The sequence below is a fragment of the Globicephala melas genome, chromosome 9 (genome assembly GCF_963455315.2).
Source record: "Globicephala melas chromosome 9, mGloMel1.2, whole genome shotgun sequence".
Lineage (NCBI taxonomy): Eukaryota > Metazoa > Chordata > Mammalia > Artiodactyla > Delphinidae > Globicephala > Globicephala melas.
The window spans coordinates 80,487,944-80,512,677 of record NC_083322.1 but is presented as its reverse complement, the minus strand read 5'-3'; the positions used below and the strand labels follow the sequence as shown (position 1 = coordinate 80,512,677).

Sequence of the window (24,734 nt, the reverse complement as noted above, 5' to 3'; positions counted from 1 at the left end):
AAATAATATGGTTGTTGCCCATGGTCCCCCCCCCGCCCTTTATTACACTCTCCATAAATTGAAGTCATTTCATGAAAAGATTAAAATTTCTAAATGTAACTCATTTCATCATAATCCATCTTTACTTTTCTTGATATACTATGGGATTATATAGTATAATTAACATAGAGCAAATACTAGACACAAAGGAACTGACTGAGAAAAGGAAAGTGGAGAAAAGCTACTTAACACATATTGTTTAGTGTGTTAAAAATTTCAAATAAATTGTCCCCCTGGAATTAAGATCTCATTGTTTGCCAGACCACAAGAAAAATTAAGTCAGCATGTCTCTTGCCAATTTTTTTCCCCAAAACATCTCTTCTGAATTCTCCTGACTACCCTATATAAATGTGTACAGAGACGCTGAGGAGGTAAATTCCAAAATGTATTCAAATGTATCTGGTAAAACACATAAGTGAAACATGAGAAGCATGTTCCTCTGACTATTCATCTCAACATAATTTCATTTATTAAATAATAGATTAGATCACTCAGAGACAGAGGTACCAGCTAATCCTGGATGGGTCATTCGATTTTGCAAGCAGTACCTATTCGCAAATTTCATTTGGAAAGTCACCATGATGTCTACGACAGGCACAAAAGACTTTCGCATATTTAATATATTTATCTCAAATGAAACACTCTTAGAATTGATTTTTATAATAAAACATTTGTTTTTAATATTTTTAATCTTTTTCATGCTATAACTATTTCTACCAACAGTAAAATGTTCAGAAATTAAAAGTTCATATATTTCACTTAAATTACAATAAAAATTAGCCTAATTATTGTGCACAATTCAGGCTGAACATGCTCACTGAGAAACTTTGCTCACAATCACATTATGGTTAGGTTTACCTCCCCCTGCTCTCTAATTTTTGTGTATCTCACAAAACTGTGAGAAAATTAGTTGATACTAAATAAGAGCTGGGACCCTCTACAGGGGCATCACAATTGGCATTTCTATCCCACTAGTGAAGGGTGTAAATGAACGTGTTCTTGTGTAATGAACTAAACTCTTCAATAACCAGAGACTACAGACTTGTATACAATTCTCCACAGTGTATAAGAGTATATTTTAAAACTTCCACCTCCAAATACATCCTTTTCTTTTTTACAACTATTTCACAGATGTTGTTTACAAGAGGGCCTTACAACTTTCACAACATACACGTTATTGATTCTTGAAATTTTTAGTCTCAATTGTATTCCCAATATCAAACAAAACTTTGGATACACAATATGCTTTTAGGCATGATATTATCATCCAATGTAAATAACTATCATGGATGTATTATATTTACAATAGACTTTCATACAGCCAGCAAGGTGGAAAAGGCTGCTATACTGACATGTTGGTATCTACTCTATGAATTAAAAAATAAAGTTGCTCCCGTAGCCACTAGTTCACCACTGGAATGTAAGCTGGTTACCAGTTCTTACCCACACATAGGAAAGCCGCCTTTTTAGTAAATCACATGCATCAATTAGAAGTGGAGATTCATCAAAGCAGCTGCAGCTGTCCATGCCCAATTAAAGAATAATAAATAGAGAAAAAGGTGCTGAGCCTTCAGCCAATTATAATTTTTCTGGTCAGGGTGTGAGGCCAGGCTGAAAAGTAAATAATGAGTCCAGTTACAGTGGCAATAACAGTACTGTTGAGTCTCCTGAGTTAATTGGTTTAAGCTGCTATTTTTCTCCCTGAGGATGCTGTGACTCAGAGACATAGTGGATGAATAGAACTGAAAAGGAAATATGAGTTGGATGACACTGAATACATGACACTAAGGGCTTAAATATAATATTTGTCCATTTGCTTTACTGAATCATAACAATAAGAAAATAAAAATTTTAAATTATAATTTAATGAATAGACATGTTGTCCTTTGAAAAAACATGAGTTCAGCTAATCATAATATATTTGATGAGGAAATAAAGAGTTTTTTTTATGAATTGAGAAGATTTCTCCAGTTCTTCAAGTAGTTAAAATGTTTTAGCTGCTTAGATTTACCCTATGGAAAAACTATAGCATTAATTCCTCAGAGGCAATTTACTCAATATATTAAGAATGTTTTACAGTTAACGTGAAAAATAAACATAACATTAGTGGTCAGAAGAAACTTGAAGAAATAATTCTATTCCTTAAAATTAGACCTACTGTTAAATTTCTGCATATTCTTCTACTATTAATTATGATATATAAAAGAGAAGGAAGAAACAGTCTGAAATAAGCAGACTCTGGAGGTAGGGGGAACAGTAAGCAACTGAAACTGTGCAATACACAGAGAAAGACAGCAAGTTAAAAAAATACATAGGTGATATTAAAGCAAAAAAATATACATTTTCTAATATGACGAAGCGAATCAAAGACAACTATGAATTTGAAACACATAAAACAACTAAATTAAGTCAAAAACGGACACTGATCACTGCAAGAACTTGTTCATTAAAATTTAAAAGTGGCATTCCTTAAATAAAATGTATTGAGGTTGCTGATAAGGATTACAATAACGATTTAATAAGGTAGAATACAAAATCTGAGGACATCCTCAAAATAAAACTGATGAATTTTTAGTTTGCATGATGGAGGAATGCGTGTGAATCACCTATCCCAGGATCTACCCTCAATGAGCATGAGAGCCATCACAGTATCACAATACAGGTAAGTGTGATGACAAGGACTGAGGGCTGGTTTAAACTCTACGAGTAGTATGAAAATTTCAAATTATCAGCATTAGAAAGGGATGTAATACTCTGAACATATATATACATATCTTTTTTATACATAAATATGTAACCTAAATTTTGGGGAGTGGCTGATAGGGTATTTTCTCTACTAAGGGACTGTGAAATGGTGTCTTGCCTATGAAAAGAACTATGTGATTTCAGATAGTCTGAAAGTTCAATACAAGCACTCTCCCCACCCCTCTGGAAACCATATAGTGGTATATATTATATTAGGAAAGGAAAACATTTCAATGGGGCCAATCTATTTGTTAAAAAATTAAAAGCAAATTTTCATATTATGAAGATTATGACAGACAAATATACTTTAAAAAATATTGTCAGGACAAAACAGGTTAAACAAAAAAACTTTGTAAGGTAGAAAGATCAATTATTTTCCCTTGATACCTAAGGCAAAGATTGACTAACACCTTACAACTAATATACAGTAAAAAAAAGCCTGGAGGGGCTTCCCTGGTGGCGCAGTGGTTGAGAGTCCGCCTGCCGATGCAGGGGACACGGGTTCGTTCCCCAGTCCGGGAAGATCCCACATGCTGTGGAGCGGCTAGGCCCGTGAGCCATGGCCACGTCCGGAGCCCGTGCTCCGCAACGGGAGAGGCCACAACAGGGAGAGGCCCGTGTACCAGAAAAAAAAAAAAAGCCTGGAGTCCAGGACGCCAAGATCCCACCATACTTACAAAGAAATGAAAATCTCTCTATGGCCCATAAGACTCTGAATGATCTATTTCCAGCCTGACTCCTCATCCAGATCTCCTGCCCTGCCTTCCCTTGCTCATTGCCACATTGAACTGTTTTCTGGTCCTCACACACATTATGCTCTTCCTGGTTTAACGTCCCTGGGTCTGCTGTTCCTTTTGTCTGGTAGGTTGTTCCCTGGTCTTTTTTCATAGTGTCAGTTCACTCTTCAGATCGCAGTTGAAAAATACTCTCTTGGAGATTCTCCCATCTAAATTATCCCCCATAGAATATTGAAAACATTACACTTCATTTATTACATTCAGAGCAATGTAGACATCACTGATTTTATAGAATTTCACATTAAGGTTTGTCAAACATTTACTGTACTGCTTAACATGCAAAATTTAAGTCATATCCTAAGATATATCCCTAGGATATATCTTAACATTGCTAAAATTTATGGATCTAGATGGCAGGACCTCCCTTTCAAGATAAAGACTATAAAATAATAATTTTGTATAAAATGTCAAAGGAAGGGATAAAGATTGGTTACGTAACTGCGTTGGTGCGGTTGACTTTTGTTTCAATTCTGTCTTGCACAGATTGTGCCAATGTAACTTTGGAAGCAATAATTTTACTACATTTTTTTTAGGTATCTTTTAAAAATCGGTAATGCAACAATACTCATTAAATGATCAGAATACTCTTTATTAAAATCAGAAATTTGGCATCAACATTTTGATATTCTAAATGGTGTTTAAGGATATATGGATGCGTAAAAACGCTATCAAATTTTTTATTTGCCCCATGTTTGCTATCTCACTACACTAAAATATAATCACCACGAGGGCAAGAGGCCTCATTGACATCGTTCAGTTGTGGCCCTAGCACCTAGCAAATCGCTTAGAACTGTATCTGCCTGCCCTATTTATAACATTTGTTGAGTGAATAAATAAACTTGAATCACTGTTTCCTAGTCCCCAGACTCATGCTTTTTCTACTTCAGCAGGAAGCAAGGACAAACACCAGAAGCAGTCCGGTGAATGGACAGACAGCGCCTCAGTCAGGAACCCAGCTTCTCAATCTCATTTCAACTCTGTGTACAACTCTGTGTGTCCTTGCTATGGCTTCTCAGATTTTTTTTTTTTTTTTAAGGAACAGAGGGTAACAAGATCTGTAAACCTCCTTCTAGCTCTGAAAATTCTCATTCTGAAATCTATGAACTAAAAGCAAATTGTTTCCAACGCTTTTTTTTTTTAATGCCAAGTAACTGCAAGAACATGTAAATGATGAAAAGCGGGTATAAAGACTCCTTTTGGTAAATATTAGTAAACTTTAATATTTTTCTTATTTCATTTGCTAGAAATGGGTATAACTGTAAGTTCTAATGTTCTCTTCCACCAGTGAATTCCTTTGGAGACCACTGACCAAAAGACTCCTTTGGTATCCAAACCCCTTGACCCTGAGAATTTACATTTTAACTTAGGGCAATGCATTCAAAGCACAGAGCTATAGCTATCAATCAAACAGACAATGTGTAGGTGAACACGGGTTAGAACATTAGCTGGGCTTTTCACCTCCACTTCACGAGTTGAATTATTTCGATTACTTCACTCAAGTGACAGTCAAGGCCATCTTTTTGAGAAGAACTTAAATAAAAATGAACACACCATGCGTCAGTGGTCTCCAAAGGAATTCACTGGAAGAGTGGAAGAAAACATTAGAACTTACAGTTATACCCATTTCTAGCAAATGAAATAAGAAAAAAATTAAAGTTTACTAATATTTACCCAAAAGAGTGACATTAGTATTCCCTTTCCCCTGGCCTTACTGTGTGTGTGGGTTGGTCTCAAGTCATCTGTCATCCTCCAGGTACCAAAAGGAGAAAGTGGAAACCCCACATACTGAAAATGAGCCACCTTCTCCCTTACACAGTCCCTTTCAATGTACTATTCTTCACTTTATATGTAAATTTACTTATTATTTTCTTGGGTTTAACCTACTCCATACGTGCTACCAGCTTTAAAAGATTTCTGAAATTAACAATGATTGAAGTTGAAATTCTAGTAATGGAAGTTGCACTGAACAAGAAGAGAATGACAGAGATGATGCTTCTATTCCCAGCACTAGCTCTTCTTCAGCCTCATTACCAGATAGAAAAGTGATTCAATTAGTTCAACCGGCAAGTTGGTCAAAAAAGTTAATATTATCAAGAAGATTATCATAAATATGGATTTAGATTTACTATATCGGTAACAATGTCCTGTGTTCATATGGGCTGTTGAGATATTTCCTATGGCATTATGAAGGCATCATAATTAAAGGCATTTAATAACTAAGCATCTAGAAAAGAACTATACTTTTTTTCTGGTGATTTTTAATGTCAAATGCCACTTAAACCAATACTTCATAAAATTTCACTTATCTTAAAATTTTAGATGTCTCTTGGGAGGTTTCTCAGCATATTAGTTCAATAGTATATAGAGAGAATTTATAAGTAAATATTGTTATATTGAGAGATGCATTTTTTTAACTGACATGCATGTGCAAGCAAAAAAAGGTTGAAGATACCATTCAAAACAATCCAGTCCCCATATCTCTGTTTACCCAATGCTGTACATAGGGTGAGTTTACAATGCCCACATAATGCCACCGAACTTTCCAAACAGTGAATATTCAGTGAGTTCTAAATAAATACACCATACACTAGCCTCTGGAAAGGAAGAACTGGATGTGGAATCTAAAAGAGAATTATGCATGCCACCACCCCAAAGCAGTTGAGGACCAACGTTTTAACTATCCTTGCAAAAGCAGCACATGCTCAAGCGCACAAAGCATTACAAAACTATCAAAACAGACTCAAAAGTTTTGGAAGAAGGCCCAAAAAACATATGGCGCTATTCCTAGAAGAAATGGAATCTAATCTTATCTTCCCCTCAATGAATCCTAATATGGCTATATATTTCACACAAGGGTGCATGCGTTAATTTTAAGGTCTCCATGGTAAATATCACTAGGAATGATGGATCAGCTCACTGAAGATTTATGATTTAAAGTCTAACAATCTTTTTAATCACAGAGATTTTATTTTACCTACTGCAAGTCACTGTCAACTAACAGCTGTCAATGAGGAAGCTGGTTGGATAAGTACGAGCCACATACATCAAAATTAAATACGGACAGAATGATGGATAGGTATAATAAATTAAAATTTTAAACCAAAACCATTTTCAAAACCTTTAATCTTAAGCCTTGATTTACAACAGTTCCATCACATGGCCTTCTCCTGTCCCCCATGGGGGCCCACGGAATAGGCAGTGTAGCACAGCACAGGGACACACGGCCCCTGCTGTGGATCACACGGACTGCACTGCATTCAGTTCCCTGCACTACCAAATCCCACATGTGTGACAGCGGACAAGTCACTTAAGCTCACTAAATTTTACTTGTCTTTTCTGGATATCATGAAAATAATAGTATTGCCACAAAGGATGAGTGTGAACTTTAAACGATAACATTACCTGCAAAGCATTTACTTTCTAGTATAGAACAAGTATACATATGTTAATTACTATTATAATCCAATCCAAACATATAGCATTGAAAATATTTACACCACTTATTTTAAATGCACACACACAAAAAGGTAACTCTGATTGTACCATTTACTATACAGAAGCAATTAATATTCTATCTCTATGCCATCTCCTATTTGAGGATTCAACAACAGTCATGAGCAGAGCCTGAAATAAACGCTGTATACTATTAGACAGTTTTTTTAAAAAGCTGCCAAAGAGGACTTCCCTGGTGGCGCAGTGGTTGAGGGTCTGCCTGCTGATGCAAGGGACACGGGTTCGTGTCCCAGTCTGGGAAGATCCCACATGCCATGGAGTGGCTGGGCCCGTGAGCCACGGCCCCTGAGCCTGTGCGTCCGGAGCCTGTGCTCCGCAACGGGAGAGGCCACGGCAGTGAGAGGCCCGCGTATCGCCAAAACAAAAAAAGCTGCCAAAGAAACCTAGACTTCCTTTCTTTAATAATTAGAACAGAGTCGTCGCTGTCTGATACATATCCCTATTGGTTCATTCTAGAAACAGACTGATTTATTTCTACAGAATAAAATCAAATCATGAATGATTAGGCTTTTAAGAAGACATTTAGATAGGACATTATGTTGGAATAAGTTTTAATGTAGACAAGACTGGTAAGAAAATAAATAGCAACATAAATATGAAAGGGAATTCAGCAGACTAGCCGAATGTCCCAGAAAGGTCAAATTTTTAGCATGATCAATATAATAAAACGTAGCAAATAAATCAACTCAAGTTATTGACATGGGAATTCTGGGCTGAATTTATTTCATTTGGATTTCAGTCTGAAACATAGGACTTAGAATTAGGTTAATAAGAGTTTGTAATGATCTGCTTCGTCTTTGCTTGCTTTGGGAATTAGGAAAATAGTGCTGCTTGCTGGCACAACTGAAATCTCCTGGGGAATCTGCTTCACTACATCTTTAGGGAAGTTAAGGATTTATTGGGACAGATGTCTCTAAAAACCTAAACAAGAACCTAAATAAATTTCAAAACTAAAGAGAACCTGAATGTGGAATTTCATAAATAACTGTTGCATTATTAGCGGTTTTTTTCCATTTTATCTTGACATTTAATTATCTTTGCAAACCCAGATATATAAAACCTACAAGGATTTCAAGGCAAATTTTTGCACTGAGGTCACATTTATTTGTAAACGTTTTCTGAAAATTCTGATTTTTATTTTGTCACGTATTTTCTTAAGTTTTTCACACAAATGTAAGGATATTCATAACAATAAAATGAAAGAGGTCAAACTAGTACCCTTCAATTATTGTTAACACATCCACGCATATAAACGTGTTCCATTTGGAACTCAAATCACTTCAAATCAATATTACATGTATTGTAGTAATATTAATAATTATTATTTTAAAAATTATACTCACTAACATTTCTGGATTGCCTACTGTAAGTCAGGGAATGTTCTGAATTCTTTATATGTGTTAACTAATTTAATTTTCACAGTAACAGTATAAGGTAGGTATCACATTACCTTTATTTTTCAGACCAAAAGAGTGAAGCGCAGAGACTTTAGGTGACTCTGCCGATATCACAAAGCTAGAAAATGGCAGAGATGGGCCTCAGATGCAGGCAGTGGGCCTCCAGAGTATAATGTCTTAATCATCAAGCTCTGCTTCTTCCTCCGTATAACAATGTACACAGCACTTATACATGTATGTTTTGTTATTAATTAGGGATAAAAGTTTCCTATGGAAGTATTTAGGAGTGAAATGTCACATCTCTAATTTATCTTAAAATATTTAGCAAACAATACATTCAGCAACTATGGAGACTCTGTTTACTGTTCTCTCTTCTTTACATTTAAAATATTTTTCCTGATAAAAAGTTAAAAACTAGGGCTTCCCTGGTAGCACAGTGGTTGAGAGTCCGCCTGCCGATGCTGGGGACGCGGGTTTGTGCCCCGGTCTGGGAAGATCCCACGTGCCGCGGAGCGGCTGGGCCTGTAAGCCACGGCCGCTGAGCCTGTGCTCCGCAACGGGAGAGGCCACAACAGTGAGACACCGGCGTATCGCAAAAAAAAAAAAACTTACATTAAAACACTGTACCCACGTTAATGCTGCGGTCTCTCTGGAAATGAAATTTGACAACTTACTTATTCTAATTACATGTATAATTAGACAAAACTTTAGTTTGATGGACTAATAAAATAAGCTTGATTTCATATTTCACAGAGATTCATAAAAACTTAGATTATCAGATCTCTCCAGACTTGGAACCCAAAATCTTGATCCTTATATTGCTTGTAGTATGGCAAACAAATATTCTAACTCTGCTACTTATTCCCAACTTGAATCAGTTTTAGACACAGGGGAAAGCACATTGTCTGTCTGACTTTACTTAGTTCTCATGACTGAACCAGGGGCTAATGAGAGGAAGGGACAGATGAGAGAAGAAGGAAAAATGTCCACTCCACTCCCATCTTCTGCAGCCTGCCCCGTTGTATGAACAAAAAGAAACGAATGTCTATATTAAAAAATTAATTCAAATACAGTCCACAGTCAAAGTCAGTCTTGCCATTCCTCTCTTAATATTGTTTCCACTCAACCTTGAAACAAAACAAACATTTTCGTTTCCACCATATTTGCAAACGGTTTCCTGTTTACTTTGCAAATATGGCACTACTTTAAAAAGCAAGCAATCTCATTGTAGTTTGAGATTTTTCGCTTTTAAAGTAGTGCCGAATATACAATGGAATATTACTCAGCCATAAAAAGAAACGAAATTGAGCTATTTGTAATGAGGTGGATAGACCTAGAGTCTGTCATACAGAGTGAAGTAAGTCAGAAAGAGAAAGACAAATACCATATGCTAACACATATATATGGAATTTAAGAAAAAAAATGTCATGAAGAACCTAGGGGTAAGACAGGAATAAAGACACAGACCTACTAGAGAATGGACTTGAGGATATGGGGAGGGGGAAGGGTAAGCTGCGACAAAGCGCGAGAGTGAGGCATGGATATATATATACACTACCAAACGTAAGGTAGATAGCTAGTGGGAAGCAGCTACATAGAACAGGGAGATCAGTTCTGTGCTTTGTGACCACCTGGAGGGGTGGGATAGGGAGAGTGGGAGGGAGGGAGACGCAAGAGGGAAGAGATATGGGAACATATGTATATGTATAACTGATTCACTTTGTTATAAAGCAGAAACTAACACACCATTGTAAAGCAATTATACTCCAATAAAGATGTAAAAAAAAAAAAAACTTTTGACATGAAAAAAAGAAGCGAACAATCTTCACAAATGCTATGTAAGCAATAGGGGGACTGAAACACAAACACCTACCCAATTTAACAAGCATTATCTCAGCAATTACCCTAAATCATTAAACAGAGAAAATGAGTAAGACCCTTACCTCAAGACACTAAAATTTTAATAGAGAAGATTATCCCTGTATAAAAATACCATAGTATAAGATATTACACCACTGAAACCAGAAACATGTAACAAGTTATTCTGAGCACCCAGAGGAAGGAAATACCATTTGCTACTTAGGAAAAGCAAGGCAGGCTTCAAGAGGAGGTAGTATTTGAATTAGTTTTTAAAGAGTACTTAGCATCTGATTGGAAAAATTGTAGGATATCAAAATCAGGTAATTAGAGGAGAGAATAGTTAACATTAACCAGCACAGGGACAGGAATCATTGTCTTAAATTTCCAGCATGGCTATGTACCTTATACCTTCCATATGAATTGTGGCTCACCAAATAATTTCGCCAAGTTATACGTGCATTTTTTAATTCCAAAGCAAAAATTTGTGTAAATGACTAGAGTCATAATTTTTAAATCACATTACACAATCCTAAGGGACACTGACTTTACCCCTTATTTCAGTCACTGCTTTAGCTAAATCTGCCTGTCACTAGGTATTTATTTTTATACCCAGAAGGTGAATATAAACAGCATCGATCTGAGCAGCACAGATATTATAAAATGCCCCTGAGGGACTGTCTGGTATCAAAGTCCTTGAAAGCCTTACAACCTGACATCTCCCCACAAACTAGCTAATTCAGATGTAGCTCATAGAAAGTTACACTCCGAAGAGATAGCTGTTGAGCTTCATTGAGAGGCAACTGATGAGATTAAAAAGCACTTTAAATGCTTGTTTTACCTTTAAGTGAGGCCATGTATCACCATTATAATGAACAAAATCAATTGATTACACTTGACTATGTCATTCTTTATATGCAAATCTTAACTTGGTGATGGACCAGCATATTTAACATGGGAGAATAATAGGAACCAGGAGATTCTAAATTTAATCCTGAATCCAACATAAACTAAAGTTATGGACTTTTCGTATGATTTACTTCTATTATGAAAGCTACTTTTGCTTCATTTCCATCTACTCATATCCTACACACCTTACCCCTGCCCTCACCTTCCTTAAATGTTGGTGTGATGAAGATTCTACGCTATACTATCTTAAGGCATTTTTCTTTTCTTTTCTTTACATGTGTGGATGTGTGATGTAGGCAGAGTAAGGCAACAGGAGCAGTGGAACTGCAGCAAGCTGGAGAATGCATCACATCCAAAGGCAATCAAACTCACTTTGTTTCTGTGTCAGCACACCAAAACACATCTGTAGTTAAATCTGGCCTTCCTATTTCTATAGCTTGACACTTGCTGGGAAGATTTCAGCCACTTGTTTTCAAAGTTCACTCATAGGCTAAATATAGAACTATTCTAGAAAATAGAAAATTTATTTATATCTCAGATATTTATATCCCCATTCAAACATATGAGGATAAATTTATTAATTGATAATATTGTTTCAATATTTAGTATTCCAATTAGTTCCTGTGTTCATTAGATATTAGATATTAATGTATGAGATTATAAACTCACATTATATAATCTCTGTTCACCAATTTTTCATAATGAATATGGCTTTGTGGAATTTGAGCAATAAAAATTTACAACTAAATTGGAATATAGAAAAGTACAACAAACAGTGACGGTAAGCCAATTCAAATCAAAACAAGATGGTATTATGATTATACAAATATTTGATAAATAAAACATCAAGCACTACGTGTATAAAGTTGGAGTATAGCAACCAATTAAATCTGATTATATACAGCAAAACTTTTGGTAAGGATGAATAAATCTCATCATCCATTAAGTCCAACTTCATCTGATAAGCAACAATCTTCAAAAAAAGCTATAACCACTAAAAATCCTAAGGTGAATATCAAAGTTCAACATTTATTTACATTTCTTAACTTTCTTTCATTCTAAGATAGTGAATATTTCCATTGCAGAATACAATTTGATTGTAATGATCAAAACACATGCTTTAAGAAGGACTAAATAATACTCAACATAGCACATAATTTTATAATCATTTTCCTGTAAAAGAGAATTTTTTCCTCAGTTCCAAGTTGAAGAATTTGACTATATTTAATTGATAGAAGTCACTCAGATGAGCGGGGAGAGTCTGGGCATTAACTTTAATATTCCAAGAAGAGCAAAATTAAGTGCACGAACTGCTAATTAACTCCCAACTAGTATTCTCCCTATTCTCTCTTCAGTAATGGAGTCCTATATTTTATTTGGGTACATGCTTATCGAAGGGGAAAGAAAATTATGTTCCGTATCTTCTTGCATCTAGGCAAGACTAGTCACTAAGTTGTGGACAACGGGTGCAGATAGAAACGCTGTGTGCAATTTCCAGAACATGCCCTTAAAGGCAAAGGGTGTGTCCTTCAGTGCCATCTGCCTCCTTCCTGATGCATAGAATGCAAAAATCATTGTGGATATTGGAGCATCCATTTTTGGACCAAAATATGGAAAAGTTACACTGAGGAGAGCAAAAAACATGAGAGAAGGACTGTAGGGCCTGGACGATGGAGAGTTGTTATATTAGGCCTTGCACACAGAATGTGACATGAGAGAGGAATAATCTTTTGTCTTGTCTTAGCACTTTTACTTTAAGACTCTCTGTAATAGCCAAACCAATATACTAATCATAAAACATGATTCATTTTTATTCACTATCTAAGGGTTTACAAGAGCAATAGTATTAACATATCTAAAGGACTATGAACTTCCCCAACAAAAAGTTTTAGTGAAGTATAAAATGTATTGTCTTACATTTCTTTATAAATTCTCAAAAATTTTATGTGAAATAGTCCAACTCCAGCAAACTTGACAAAGTTAGCAGGATGTCAAGAATATGCAGAACTAAAATGAAATTTATGGATCACCGAGTCAACTGTAGCATGTCTTAGATGAGAGAAAAACAGTTTGAATTTAAATATGTTTTAATGCCCTTAGGCAACTACAGTTTTAAGGCTGGACTGGTACATGAATCCAACTAAACCTGCTAGGTCAGCTTGTTTGTAAAGCCAATCACCCTAGTATACCTACGTTTACCCTGGAATTTAATGTAAAACTTTTAATACTCACATCGAGATCATCCTTTGCATTGTAGTAGACAACTTCATTGCTCTATAAAAAAAGAAAAAAAAAGAATGCTTTAGTGATTTGATTAAAAACATAATAATATACTGGATCAAACACTGAATACATTTTATTCATATTTTAAATAATAAATCTCTCATAGTATTCCTTTTACAATATATTCCACAAAGATCGAAAAGATTAGCCAATATTTTCTAAGAATATAGTCAAACACTATAGCAGTGATATTAGAAAAGCACATCTTGTACTGCGGGAAAACTTCTCAGCATAGGTCTGAGAACAATTTGTGAAGAAAAAAATGTTTTAATTCCTAATGCAAATAAGTTATATATATACACATACATACAAACACACACACCTAAATAATGAAATGATAAATAGGATAATTCAAGAAAAGTGAATACTGTAAGTAGCTGCTTAAGAGTTTGCTGAAACCATGACTTTTGAAAAATATACATTGAATGTTGAAATTATTCTTGAAGAAAGGTATATCTGCACTATACTGGCAGGAATTCCTTCAGGAGATTCAGATAAGGGATTAAGAGTATCTGTGAATTTAGATAGCAAAGAATATTAGATAATCCAACATACTAATGTTCTCATATTCTACCAAAGTATCGAGTGAGTGTTGGCTTTTCAAGAATGAAAGTGTGTGGACATTTCTGCTAGCCATCAACATCGCTGAATATGCCATAAATATAAAGTATGGACATAAATTGTGTTACAGAGGAAAAATGGAAAGGAAAAAATGGATAAAACAATTATCAATGAATTTTAAATTCCTATTCTGTCTACAAGGCTAGTTCTGTGCAAAATAAAAATAATCTGCATATAGTGATACCTTTTTTCTTTCTTCTCCTGAACTGTTTGAAGATACGTATTACCCATCTTCTGTACATCTTTAGTAGTAACTTGGGTACCATGTAAAAGTGTATTTTTCTGTGTCTCTTAAACATTTACAGACATGGACAATATAAAATTTTGTTAAAAGAAAACACAATTCACAAAAATGTTTAAAAATCGCTTGGGAAAAATAGACTAAATTAGTGCTTCTCAAAGTATGTTCCAAAGAAAATCACTAGTTCTTGAAGCTATAGTAGACCTTATATAGGCAAAATATTCTGTGGTCATGATTTTACAATAAACAATAAAGTTAAAATTGTGTCTTTTCAGCAGGAATTCATACAGCCTTATTGTATGAATGCACATTATAAATCTCCAAGAGGAAAAGAGATCTTGTTTCGTTTCCAAATTTTTGCCACAGATTCTGCCCCCGTTTTTTTATTTGAGAAACGTACCATGATAATGAAGATCTGTAAAATATAGGTATCTCTGAAGACCAAATAACCAAACCAAAAACTACATAGATAAATATAAGAACATATGATTTGTAATACTGAATGAAATCCATGAGTTTCAATTTATTTCATTTAGAATCATTAAAACTTTTAAAATTACCATTTAATTGTTTTTTTAAAAAGAACTAAGTAGCTAGAGAATTTTCACATACATAAAAGTTCTACTTCCTGGAAGACAGTTCTGTAACAAAGTTAAAATACAATGTCAGAACTCATCACATACAGGAAGAAAGAGAATCTTCTGAATTCCCCTGAGATCCAAATCCGATTACCAGTTTATTGATCCCTCAAGGAACCCTGTAATTTATACTCAGGAGACAATTTTCAATTTAGAATGTGGATTCCATCAAAAGTTAAAACACTGAATGAGTTTACTTCATTTTAGATATTATGTCTGCCAACTGATTGCTTACATTTACAGAACTGAAACGTCTGGAAAACAAGGTGAAACTGCATTAAATTTCAAGCGGTTCAGCAGCATCATTTTCAACATTCATTCAATACTATTTGTATATATTTCTGTGCCAAAAAAGACACAAAATAAATTAAACACATCTACCCTTATTTTTAGGTAAAATAACATGTTCAGATGACTATATAAAACAATTTATTTGTCTAGGATTACAATTGGCCCATGGTGCCAGAGCTAATGGACTAAACTGATTAGTCAAATTTTCTTCTTATGTGCGACACATGGTCACATTAACAAAGAGAATTTACTTATGAAACCTAAGATGAAGAGTATCACATACAGTGTCAGAAGAGGGTAAAGTATCATAAATGCTAGTTTTCACTCAAACTAAGTATTTTGACTCTACTAAGATAAACTGTGATTGAAGGTAAAATGAAAATGGAGAAACCCTAAGTTTATTTGAGAATTTCCGAATGTTTTTTTCTTTGTTACTGTATTATATTTTACATAAAGCCACACTACTTGCCTCTTCTTTTAGAAGGTCCACATTGCTTCTAAAACTGTCACTGAAAATGTGTATTGCTAAGTTTATTTAACTTTTATGCATTTGCACAAAATTTTCTGGACTTTGGAAGACGTATAATTCCAAAACCTGGCTTTTTTAAGCAAAATGGAAACAAAATACATTAGTCATAAAATAATACTGCAGGCCAAACACTGGTACTCCTTGTGACTAGGTATTTTATATTTCTACTTTTAAGAAGCTCTTTGCTTATACAACATCCATTTCTTACATGGTCAAAATATAAATGCAAAGGAAAACAAAGTGTGTCTTTTTTATAGAAAAACAACATACCTAGGAAGCACTTAATCAAACATGTGTGCTTAGACAGGTGGTCATGTTTCAATAAGAGAACACAGGCCTTAGCGGAATGTACAGCTGATTACATCCACTGTCTTAAAACAAAATTTCTTCCCTCCAATAAATGACATTGCTTTTGACTCAGAAGCTTTTTTTTTTTTTTTTTTTTTTTTTGCGGTACGCAGGCCTCTCCCTGTTGTGGCCTCTCCCGTTGCGGAGCACAGGCTCTGGACGCGCAGGCCCAGCGGCCACGGCTCACGGGCCCAGCCGCTCCGCGTCATGTGGGATCTTCCCAGACCGGGTCACGAACCCGTGTCCCCTGCATCGGCAGGCGGAGTCTCAACCACTGCGCCACCAGGGAAGCCCTCAGAAGCTTTTTTTTAACCTCATTTTTTATAAATACACTTTCCTTTCTCAATCCTCAGACTGCATTGATAGCATGCACATTTCATTATTCCCTTACTCTATCTAGCAGAAAGGCTTGACTGATCAATTTTCGTAAAGATAAATCTCTACAGGGCATCAGGATTTGGGGAAACTGTAATTCTGCATTTAATCTGTCAACCTAGTCCACCTACATGGCAGCATGACGCTAAAATAAATGGCAAACATTCACAGGGCCTTTAATTTGTATAATTATATAAAAACATTTTTTGTCTCAGTTCGTAGTGGCTTTTGTTTATATAGTTTCAGAATTATTTGGTTCAGAAATAATTTTGAAAGTAGGCTTGAGAAAAATCATAATTTGGTGGTCATAATTCTCTTTCCTATCACATTCATTTAGAGCCATTTCTTCTGCTTTATGGAAATACAAATTAGCTCTATTATAAAATATATACATATATATATTCAGATGTGTGCAGCTACAATTAAACTATATCAGTCTGAAATCAAATCATGTAAATCACTGAATCACCAAAATATATCCAGAAACAATCTTAAGAGAATTGGGTTAAAGGACAGTTCTCAGGAATGAAAGACAACTCACACTGAATCAGCCCTACTTCTACGTCCTGATGTTTTTACAGGGATGACTTTTGGCTAAAATTAACTGTGTTAAAAGAAAATTAGGAGAGGATATTGTAGAAAAACAGTTAAATGATCCGAGTGGGGGAAGTTAGAGGAGAGGAGGAAGAGTATCAGCTGAATTCCTTCTCCCTTTATCCTGTCCCTGCCCCCATCTCACCTAGACTTTGTACAGGGAGGGGCTGGGGGGTCTCACCACCAACAGAGGGAGCCACGCCCCCTTCACTCAACAGTACTCTGGCGCCCTCACTCTGTGCTAAGTGTTGGAGAAACGGAGATGAAGACTATGGACATACTGACCTAAGAGGCAAGTTCTTGCCCTCCTGATTCACACATGACAAGATGAGCAGGCAGCTGGGCCAGTTGCCCCAAATCTGCTGTAACTGAAGAAGATCTCTTATTACTTGGATGGTAGGACCACATAAGCCAAAACCTTCCCAGGTTTCAAAATAGGCAAGAGTTAAGAATTTCAGATATTTGAGACGTTCCTCCTCTATTGATCAATTCAAGGATGTGTGTTTGAAAATGTGTGTGTGTGTTTCTTTCTGAATCATTTACCTACCTTATCACTCAAAGGTCCCTCTGTCCCTTTTCCAGAGTGTACATAGTTATATCATTATCATTTAAGACTTTAAAACCATAGCATATAAACTAATTATCGCAGGCACAGATCGGAATTGAGTAATCTTCTTTCCCTACTATCCTTCTAGGTAAACATTTTCATGCAAACTATTAAACAACATCATCTTAGAAGATATTTTACCTCCAAACCCAGAGGTTTGCAGTGGATTTCAGTGCATTGTGTGCAGTATGATAGGCTAAAGCTAGCAACAGCCTCAAACGAGATTCATAGATTAGTCAAACCTTTAGAGAGCAATTTTTCATAATTTAAGCACCACTAGATGACAAGTACAAACTGTTTCATTTCTGACTTTTAACCAAGTAGTTTATTTATTATCTCCTTGAAACAAATTTACCCAAATGGTTCACGCTAATACAATGCTGCTGTTTACTGAAATTTAAAACATCCCCGAGCAAGTTGAGAGATGAATGACTTTAGTTTCCCAGTGTCTACTGGGAGTCAAAAATTAAATATGGACAAAATAGACCATTCCATCTTAAAAATGTATATTGTGAGTGACAGTCCCTTGCATGCCACTTTCCTGTAAAACGTGGCCTCTGATGAATAGTTTATGTTAAAAATCTGAAGCATAAGTACAAAGCTTCAACCTGGGAGTAAGATGTTGCCAAGGATAAGATTTAAATAATGGAACTGAAAATTAGGATTTTATAGGTAACATCTGAAATATATGACACATTCAAAACTCAAATAGACATTAGCTTCCTGTCCAATTTACTAATTCTCTTTTCTTTGTTATACACTTGACTCGGCATACGATCCACAGCGTTGACAAATTTTGGGCAACTCTATTGCCTGTTAAATCACCTTAAAAGAAAAACTCATTCTTACTGTCATTTTATCCTTCTTTAGTTCCAAATATGCTGTCAATAGGATGAACATTAAGGATACTCTTTGTTATAAATGAGTTGTGCTAATGATTCCTGCCAACCAAGATCCACACTGTTTAGCTCAAATCATTTAAAATTCAAATTTTTTGATTATTATATCTTTGTAACAATTTGTCCTGGTACCCAGACACAGCACCACTATTGACTGTGCTCAAGTCAACCATGCTACATGACATGGGTTAACCAGCAGTACTGATTATAGCACTGTGTGAATAAAACAACTTAGCAAGGTTTTGGGGAAGGGTGTGTGTGTATACATCCATTTGTGTGTCGGAGAGGGGGTGAGAATGTAAGTGAACTTTCCAAAGATAGCTAAAAGTAGCTGAAGCAGTAAAGACAGTGTTTCTTGAAAAAAGATATTTTTTATGCCATTCTATGTTTGGGGTTTGGAATGCATGAAATATTATTTATGAAGATAAAAAGGGAAAATAAAGATGGGCACAGGTCCATCTAGAGATCAATGTTACCAGATTACTGAACTGAAGGCATGTGATAAACCTACATGCATTCATATTATGTGATAAGAGATAATAAAGAAGAGAGATAATAAAGAAGATAATTGACGTAAAGTGTTGAGCACAGGGCCTGTTATTTTATATACTGAAAAAGAAATATCCACAGAATTTATCTATTAGCTTTATCTAGCACTTACATAGGAATTAAAATAAAATGCATACAATTTTATTTTCTTAGATCAGTTACTATGCTATGAGTCTATTTAATCATTTAAAGTCCTTTCTTCAAAGATTCCATACAGCACAGTGGAGAAGACATGGTATTATAGCTGCTATTGCTATTTTTATTCTGATAAATTAAATGAGGTAATTTATAAGAAAGTCTAGTAAAATGGTAATTAAGTGTTGGTTCTATACGCAACCTGTCCATTAAATATGTTGCTATGCTCCAAACTCCTCTGTGATTCTAAGCAAACTCTTTCCAAACCCACATCTCCTTTAAACATCCATCCTCATCCACTCCTGCCTAGAAAAACTCCAACGCTGTATTAAACGCAAAATTTGTTTGTCCATCCTAACACCCAAACTGTGGAATCTTGCTGGAGAAAATTACACATGCAGGCCTCACATAGAGTAAGTCAGTGGTTCTCTGTTTTAAAAACTGTAGTAAACTTTGCTTCGTAATTTCTTTTTAAATTCAGAAACCCTCCTATCTTTGGCAAACTGTTTCTTCCAATCACATGATTCTGATGTCTGGCAAATCAAACCACCTTATTTCTCTGACCACAGAAATTAACAGGCGCCTAAATCTATCCAAAAATAGCATCTCATCTCCCTATTCCTTTTTCAACAAAATATCATTTTCCAGGAGCGGTTATGGCTGCAAACGCTGTACTGCTTAAAACCTGAATCTTGAGATTTAGGGGGAAGATGGCGGAAGAGTAAGACGCGGAGATCACCTTCCTCCCCACAGATACACCAGAACTACATCTACACGTGGAACAACTCCTACAGAACACCTACTGAACGCAGGCAGAAGACCTCAGACCTCCCAAAAGGCAAGAAACTCCCCACGTACCTGGGTAGGGCAAAAGAAAACAGAATAAACAGAGACAAAAGGATAGGGACGGGACCTGCACCAGTGGGAGGGAGCTGTGAAGGAGGAAAGGTTTCCACACACTAGGAAGCCCCTTCGCAGGCGGAGACTGCGGGTGGTGGAGGGGGAAAGCTTCGGAGCCGCGGAGGAGAGCGCAGCCACAGGGGTGCGGAGGTAAAAATGGAGAGATTCCGCAGAGAGGATCGGTGCCGACCGCCACTCACCAGCCCGAGAGGCTTGTCTGCTCACCTGACGGAAGGGGCGGGGCTGGGAGCTGAGGCTCGGGCTTCGGTCAGAGCGCAGGGTGAGGACTGGGGTTGGCGGCGTGAACAAAGCCTGAAGAGGCTAGTGCACCACGGTTAGCCAGGAGGGAGTCCGGGAAAAGGTCTGGAGCTGCCGAAGAGGCAAGAGACTTTTTCTTCCCTTTTTGTTTCCTGGTGCGCCAGGAGAGAGGATTAAGAGCGCTGCTTAAAGGCGCTCCAGAGACCGGCACAAGCCACGGCTAAAAGCGCGGATGCCAGAGACGGGCATGAGACGCTAAGGCTGCTGCTGCCGCCACCAAGTAGCCTGTGTTCAAGCACAGGTCACTATCCACACCCCCCTTCCGGGGAGCCTGTGCAGCCCGCCCCTGCCAGAGTCCCGGGATCCAGGGAACTTCTCCAGGAGAACGCACGGCACGCCTCAGGCTAGTGCAACATCACGGTGGCATCTGCCGCCGCAGGCCCGCCCCGCACTCTGTGCCCCTCCCTCCCCCCCATCCTGAGTGAGCCAGATTCTCCGAATCAGCGGCTCCTTTAACCCCGTCCTGTCTGAGCGAAGAACAGACGCCCTCCAGCGACTTACACGCAGAGGCAGGGCCAAATCCAAAGCTCAGCACCGGGAGCTGTGCAAACAAAGCGGAGAAAGGGAAATCTCTCCCAGCAGCCTCAGAAGCAGCGGATTAAAGCTCCACTATCAACCTGATGTACCCTGCATCTGGGGAATACATGAATAGACAACGAATCATCCCAAATTGAGGAGACAGACTTTGAGAGCAAGATTTACAATTATTTCCCCTTTTCCTCTTTTTGTGAGTGTGTATGTGTATGCTTCGGTGTGAGATTTTGTCTGTATAGCTTTGCTTCCACCATTTGTCCTAGGGTTCTATCCGTCCGTTTCTTAAAAAATTTTTTTTCTTAATAATTATTTTTTATTTTCATAATTTTATTATATTTTATCTTACTTTACTTTATTTTACTTTATCTTCTTTCTTTATTTCTTCCTTCCCTCCTTCCTTCCTTCCTCCCTCCCTCCCTCCTTTCTTTCCTTTTCCTTCCTTCCTTCCTTCCTTTCTTTCTTTCTACTAACTCTTTCTTTCTACCTTTTCTCCTTTTTATTCTGAGCCGTGTGGATGACAGGCTCTTTGTGATGCAGCCAGAAGTCAGTGCTGTGTCTCTGAGGTGGGAGAGCCAACTTCAGGACACTGGTCCACAAGAGACCTCCCAGCTCCACATAATATCAAACGGTGAAAATCTCCCAGAGATCTCCATCTCAACACCAGCACCCAGATTCACTCAACTACCAGCAAGCTACAGTGCTGGACACCCTATGCCAAACAACTAGCAAGACAGGAACACAACCTGACCCATTAGCAGAGAGGCTTGCCTAAAATCATAATAAGTCCACAGACACCCCAAAACACACCACCAGACGTGGACCTGCCCACCAGAAAGATAAGATCCAGCCTCATCCACCAGAACACAGGCACTAGTCCCCTCCACCAGGAAGCCTACACAACCCACTGAACCAACCTTAGCCACTGGAGACAGACACCAAAAACAATGGGAACTACGAACCTGCAGCCTGCAAAGAGGAGACCCCAAACACAGTAGATAAGCAAAATGAGAAGACAGAAAAACACACAGCAGATGAAGGAGCAAGATAAAAATGCACCAGACCTAACAAATGAAGAGGAAATAGGCAGTCTACCTGAAAAAGAATTCAGAATAATGAGAGTAAAGATGATCCAAAATCTTGGAAATAGAATGGAGAAAATACAAGAAAAGTTTAACAAGGACATATAAGAACTGAAGATGAAACAAGCAACGATGAACAACACAATAAATAAAATTAACAATACTCTAGAGGGATCAATAGCAGAATAACTGAGGCAGAAGAACGGATAAGTGACCTGGAAGATAAAATAATGGAAATAACTACAGCAGAGCAGATTAAAGAAAGAAGAATGAAAAGAACAGAGGACAGTCTCAGAGACCTCTGAGACAACATTAAATGCACCAACATTCGAATTATAGGGGCTCCAGAAGAAGAACAGAAAAAGAAAGGGACTGAGAATATATTTGAAGAGATTATAGTTGAAAACATCCCTAATATGGGAAAGGAAATAGTTAATCAAGTCCAGGAAGCACAGAGAGTCCCATACAGGATAAATCCAAGGAGAAATACGCCAAGACACATATTAATCAAACTGTCAAAAATTAAATACAAAGAAAACATATTAAAAGCAGCAAGGGAAAAACAACAAATAACACACAAGGGAATCCCCATAAGGTTAACAGCTGATCTTTCAGCAGAAACTCTGCAAGCCAGAAGGGAGTGGCAGGACATATTGAAAGTGTTGAAGGAGAAAAACCTGCAACCAAGATTACTCTACCCAGCAAGGATCTCATTCAGATTTGATGGAGAAATTAAAACCTTTACAGAGAAACAAAAGCTGAGAGAGTTCAGCACCACCAAACGAGCTTTACAACAAATGCTAAAGGAACTTCTCTAGGCAAGAAACATAAGAGAAGGAAAAGACCTACAATAACGAACCCAAAACAATTAAGAAAATGGGAATAGGAACATACGTATCGATAATTACCTTAAATGCAAATGGACTAAATGCTCCAACCAAAAGACACAGATTGGCTGAATGGAAACAAAAACAAGAACCATATATAGGCTGTCTACAAGAGACCCACTTCAGACCTAGAGACACATACAGACTGAAAGTAAGGGGATGGAAAAAGATATTCCACGCAAATGGAAACCAAAAGAAAGCTGGAGTAGCAATATTCATCTCAGACAAAATAGACAAAATAGACTTTAAAATAAGACTATTAGAAGAGACAAAGAAGGACACTACATAATGATCAAGGAATCGATCCAAGAAGAAGATATAACAGTTGTAAATATTTATGCACCCAACATAGGAGCGCCTCAATACATAAGGCAAATACTAACAGCCATAAAAGGGGAAATCAACAGTAACACATTCATAGTAGGGGACTTTAACACCCCACTTTCACCAATGGACAGATCATCCAAAATGAAAATAAGGAAACACAAGCTTTAAATGATACATTAAACAAGATGGACTTAATTGATATTTATAGGACATTCCATCCAAAAACAACAGAATACACATTTTTCCCAAGTGCTCATGGAACATTCTCCAGGACAGCTCATATCTTGGCTCACAAATCAAGCCTCGGTAAATTTAAGAAAATTGGAATTGTATCAAGTATCTTTTCTGACACAACATTATGAGACTAGATATCAATCACAGGAAAAGATCTGCAAAAAATACAAACACATGTAGGCTAAACAATACACTACTTAATAACGAAGTGATCACTGAAGAAATCAAAGAGGAAATAAAAAAATACCTAGAAATAAATAACAATGGAGACATGACGGCCCAAAACCTATGGGATTGCAGCAAAAGCAGTTCTAAGAGGGAAGTTTATAGCAATACAATCCTACCTTAAGAAACAGGAAACAGCTCGAATAAACAACCTAACCTTGCACCTAAAGCAATTAGAGAAAGAAGAACAAAAAAACCCCAAATTTAGCAGAAGGAAAGAAATCATAAAAATCAGATCAAAAATAAATGAAAAAGAATGAAGGAAATGATAGCAAAGATCAATAAAACTAAACGCTCGTTCTTTGAGAAGATAAAAATAATTGATAAACCATTAGCCAGACTCATCAAGAAAAAAAGGGAAAGACTCAAATCAATAGAATTAGAAATGAAAAAGGAGAAGTAACAACTGACACTGCAGAAACACAAAGGATCATGACAGATTACTACAAGCAACTGTATGCCAATAAAATGGACAACCTGGAAGAAATGGACAAATTCTTAGAAATGCACAACCTGCCAAGACTGAACCAGGAACAAATAGAAAATATGAACAGACCAATCACAAGCACTGAAATTGAAACTGTGATTAAAAATCTTCCAACAAACAAAAGCCCAGGACCAGATGGCTTCACAGGCGAATTCTATCAAACATTTAGAGAAGAGCTAACACCTATCCTTCTCAAACTCTCCCAAAATATAGCAGAGGGAGGAACACTCCCAAACTCATTCTACAAGGCCACCATCACCTTGATACCAAAACCAGACAAGGATATCACAAAGAAAGAAATCTACAGCCCAATATCACTGATGAACATAGATGCAAAAATTCTCAACAAAATACTAGCAAACAGAATCCAACAGCA

The 24,734-nt window shown here is 36.8% G+C and overlaps 1 protein-coding gene across 2 annotated transcripts in view; it reads right to left on the bottom strand.

Annotated features, from left to right (window-relative positions):
• Positions 1–24,734, bottom strand: part of CACNA2D1 (calcium voltage-gated channel auxiliary subunit alpha2delta 1) — a 515,558-nt gene that overhangs the window by 190,618 nt on the left and 300,206 nt on the right. For both annotated transcript variants that reach the window (XM_060304737.1, XM_060304738.1), the window contains exon 6: positions 13,490–13,531. In XM_060304737.1, coding sequence (XP_060160720.1) covers positions 13,490–13,531 — 42 coding nt within the window. The remainder of the gene's footprint in view (positions 1–13,489; positions 13,532–24,734) is intronic.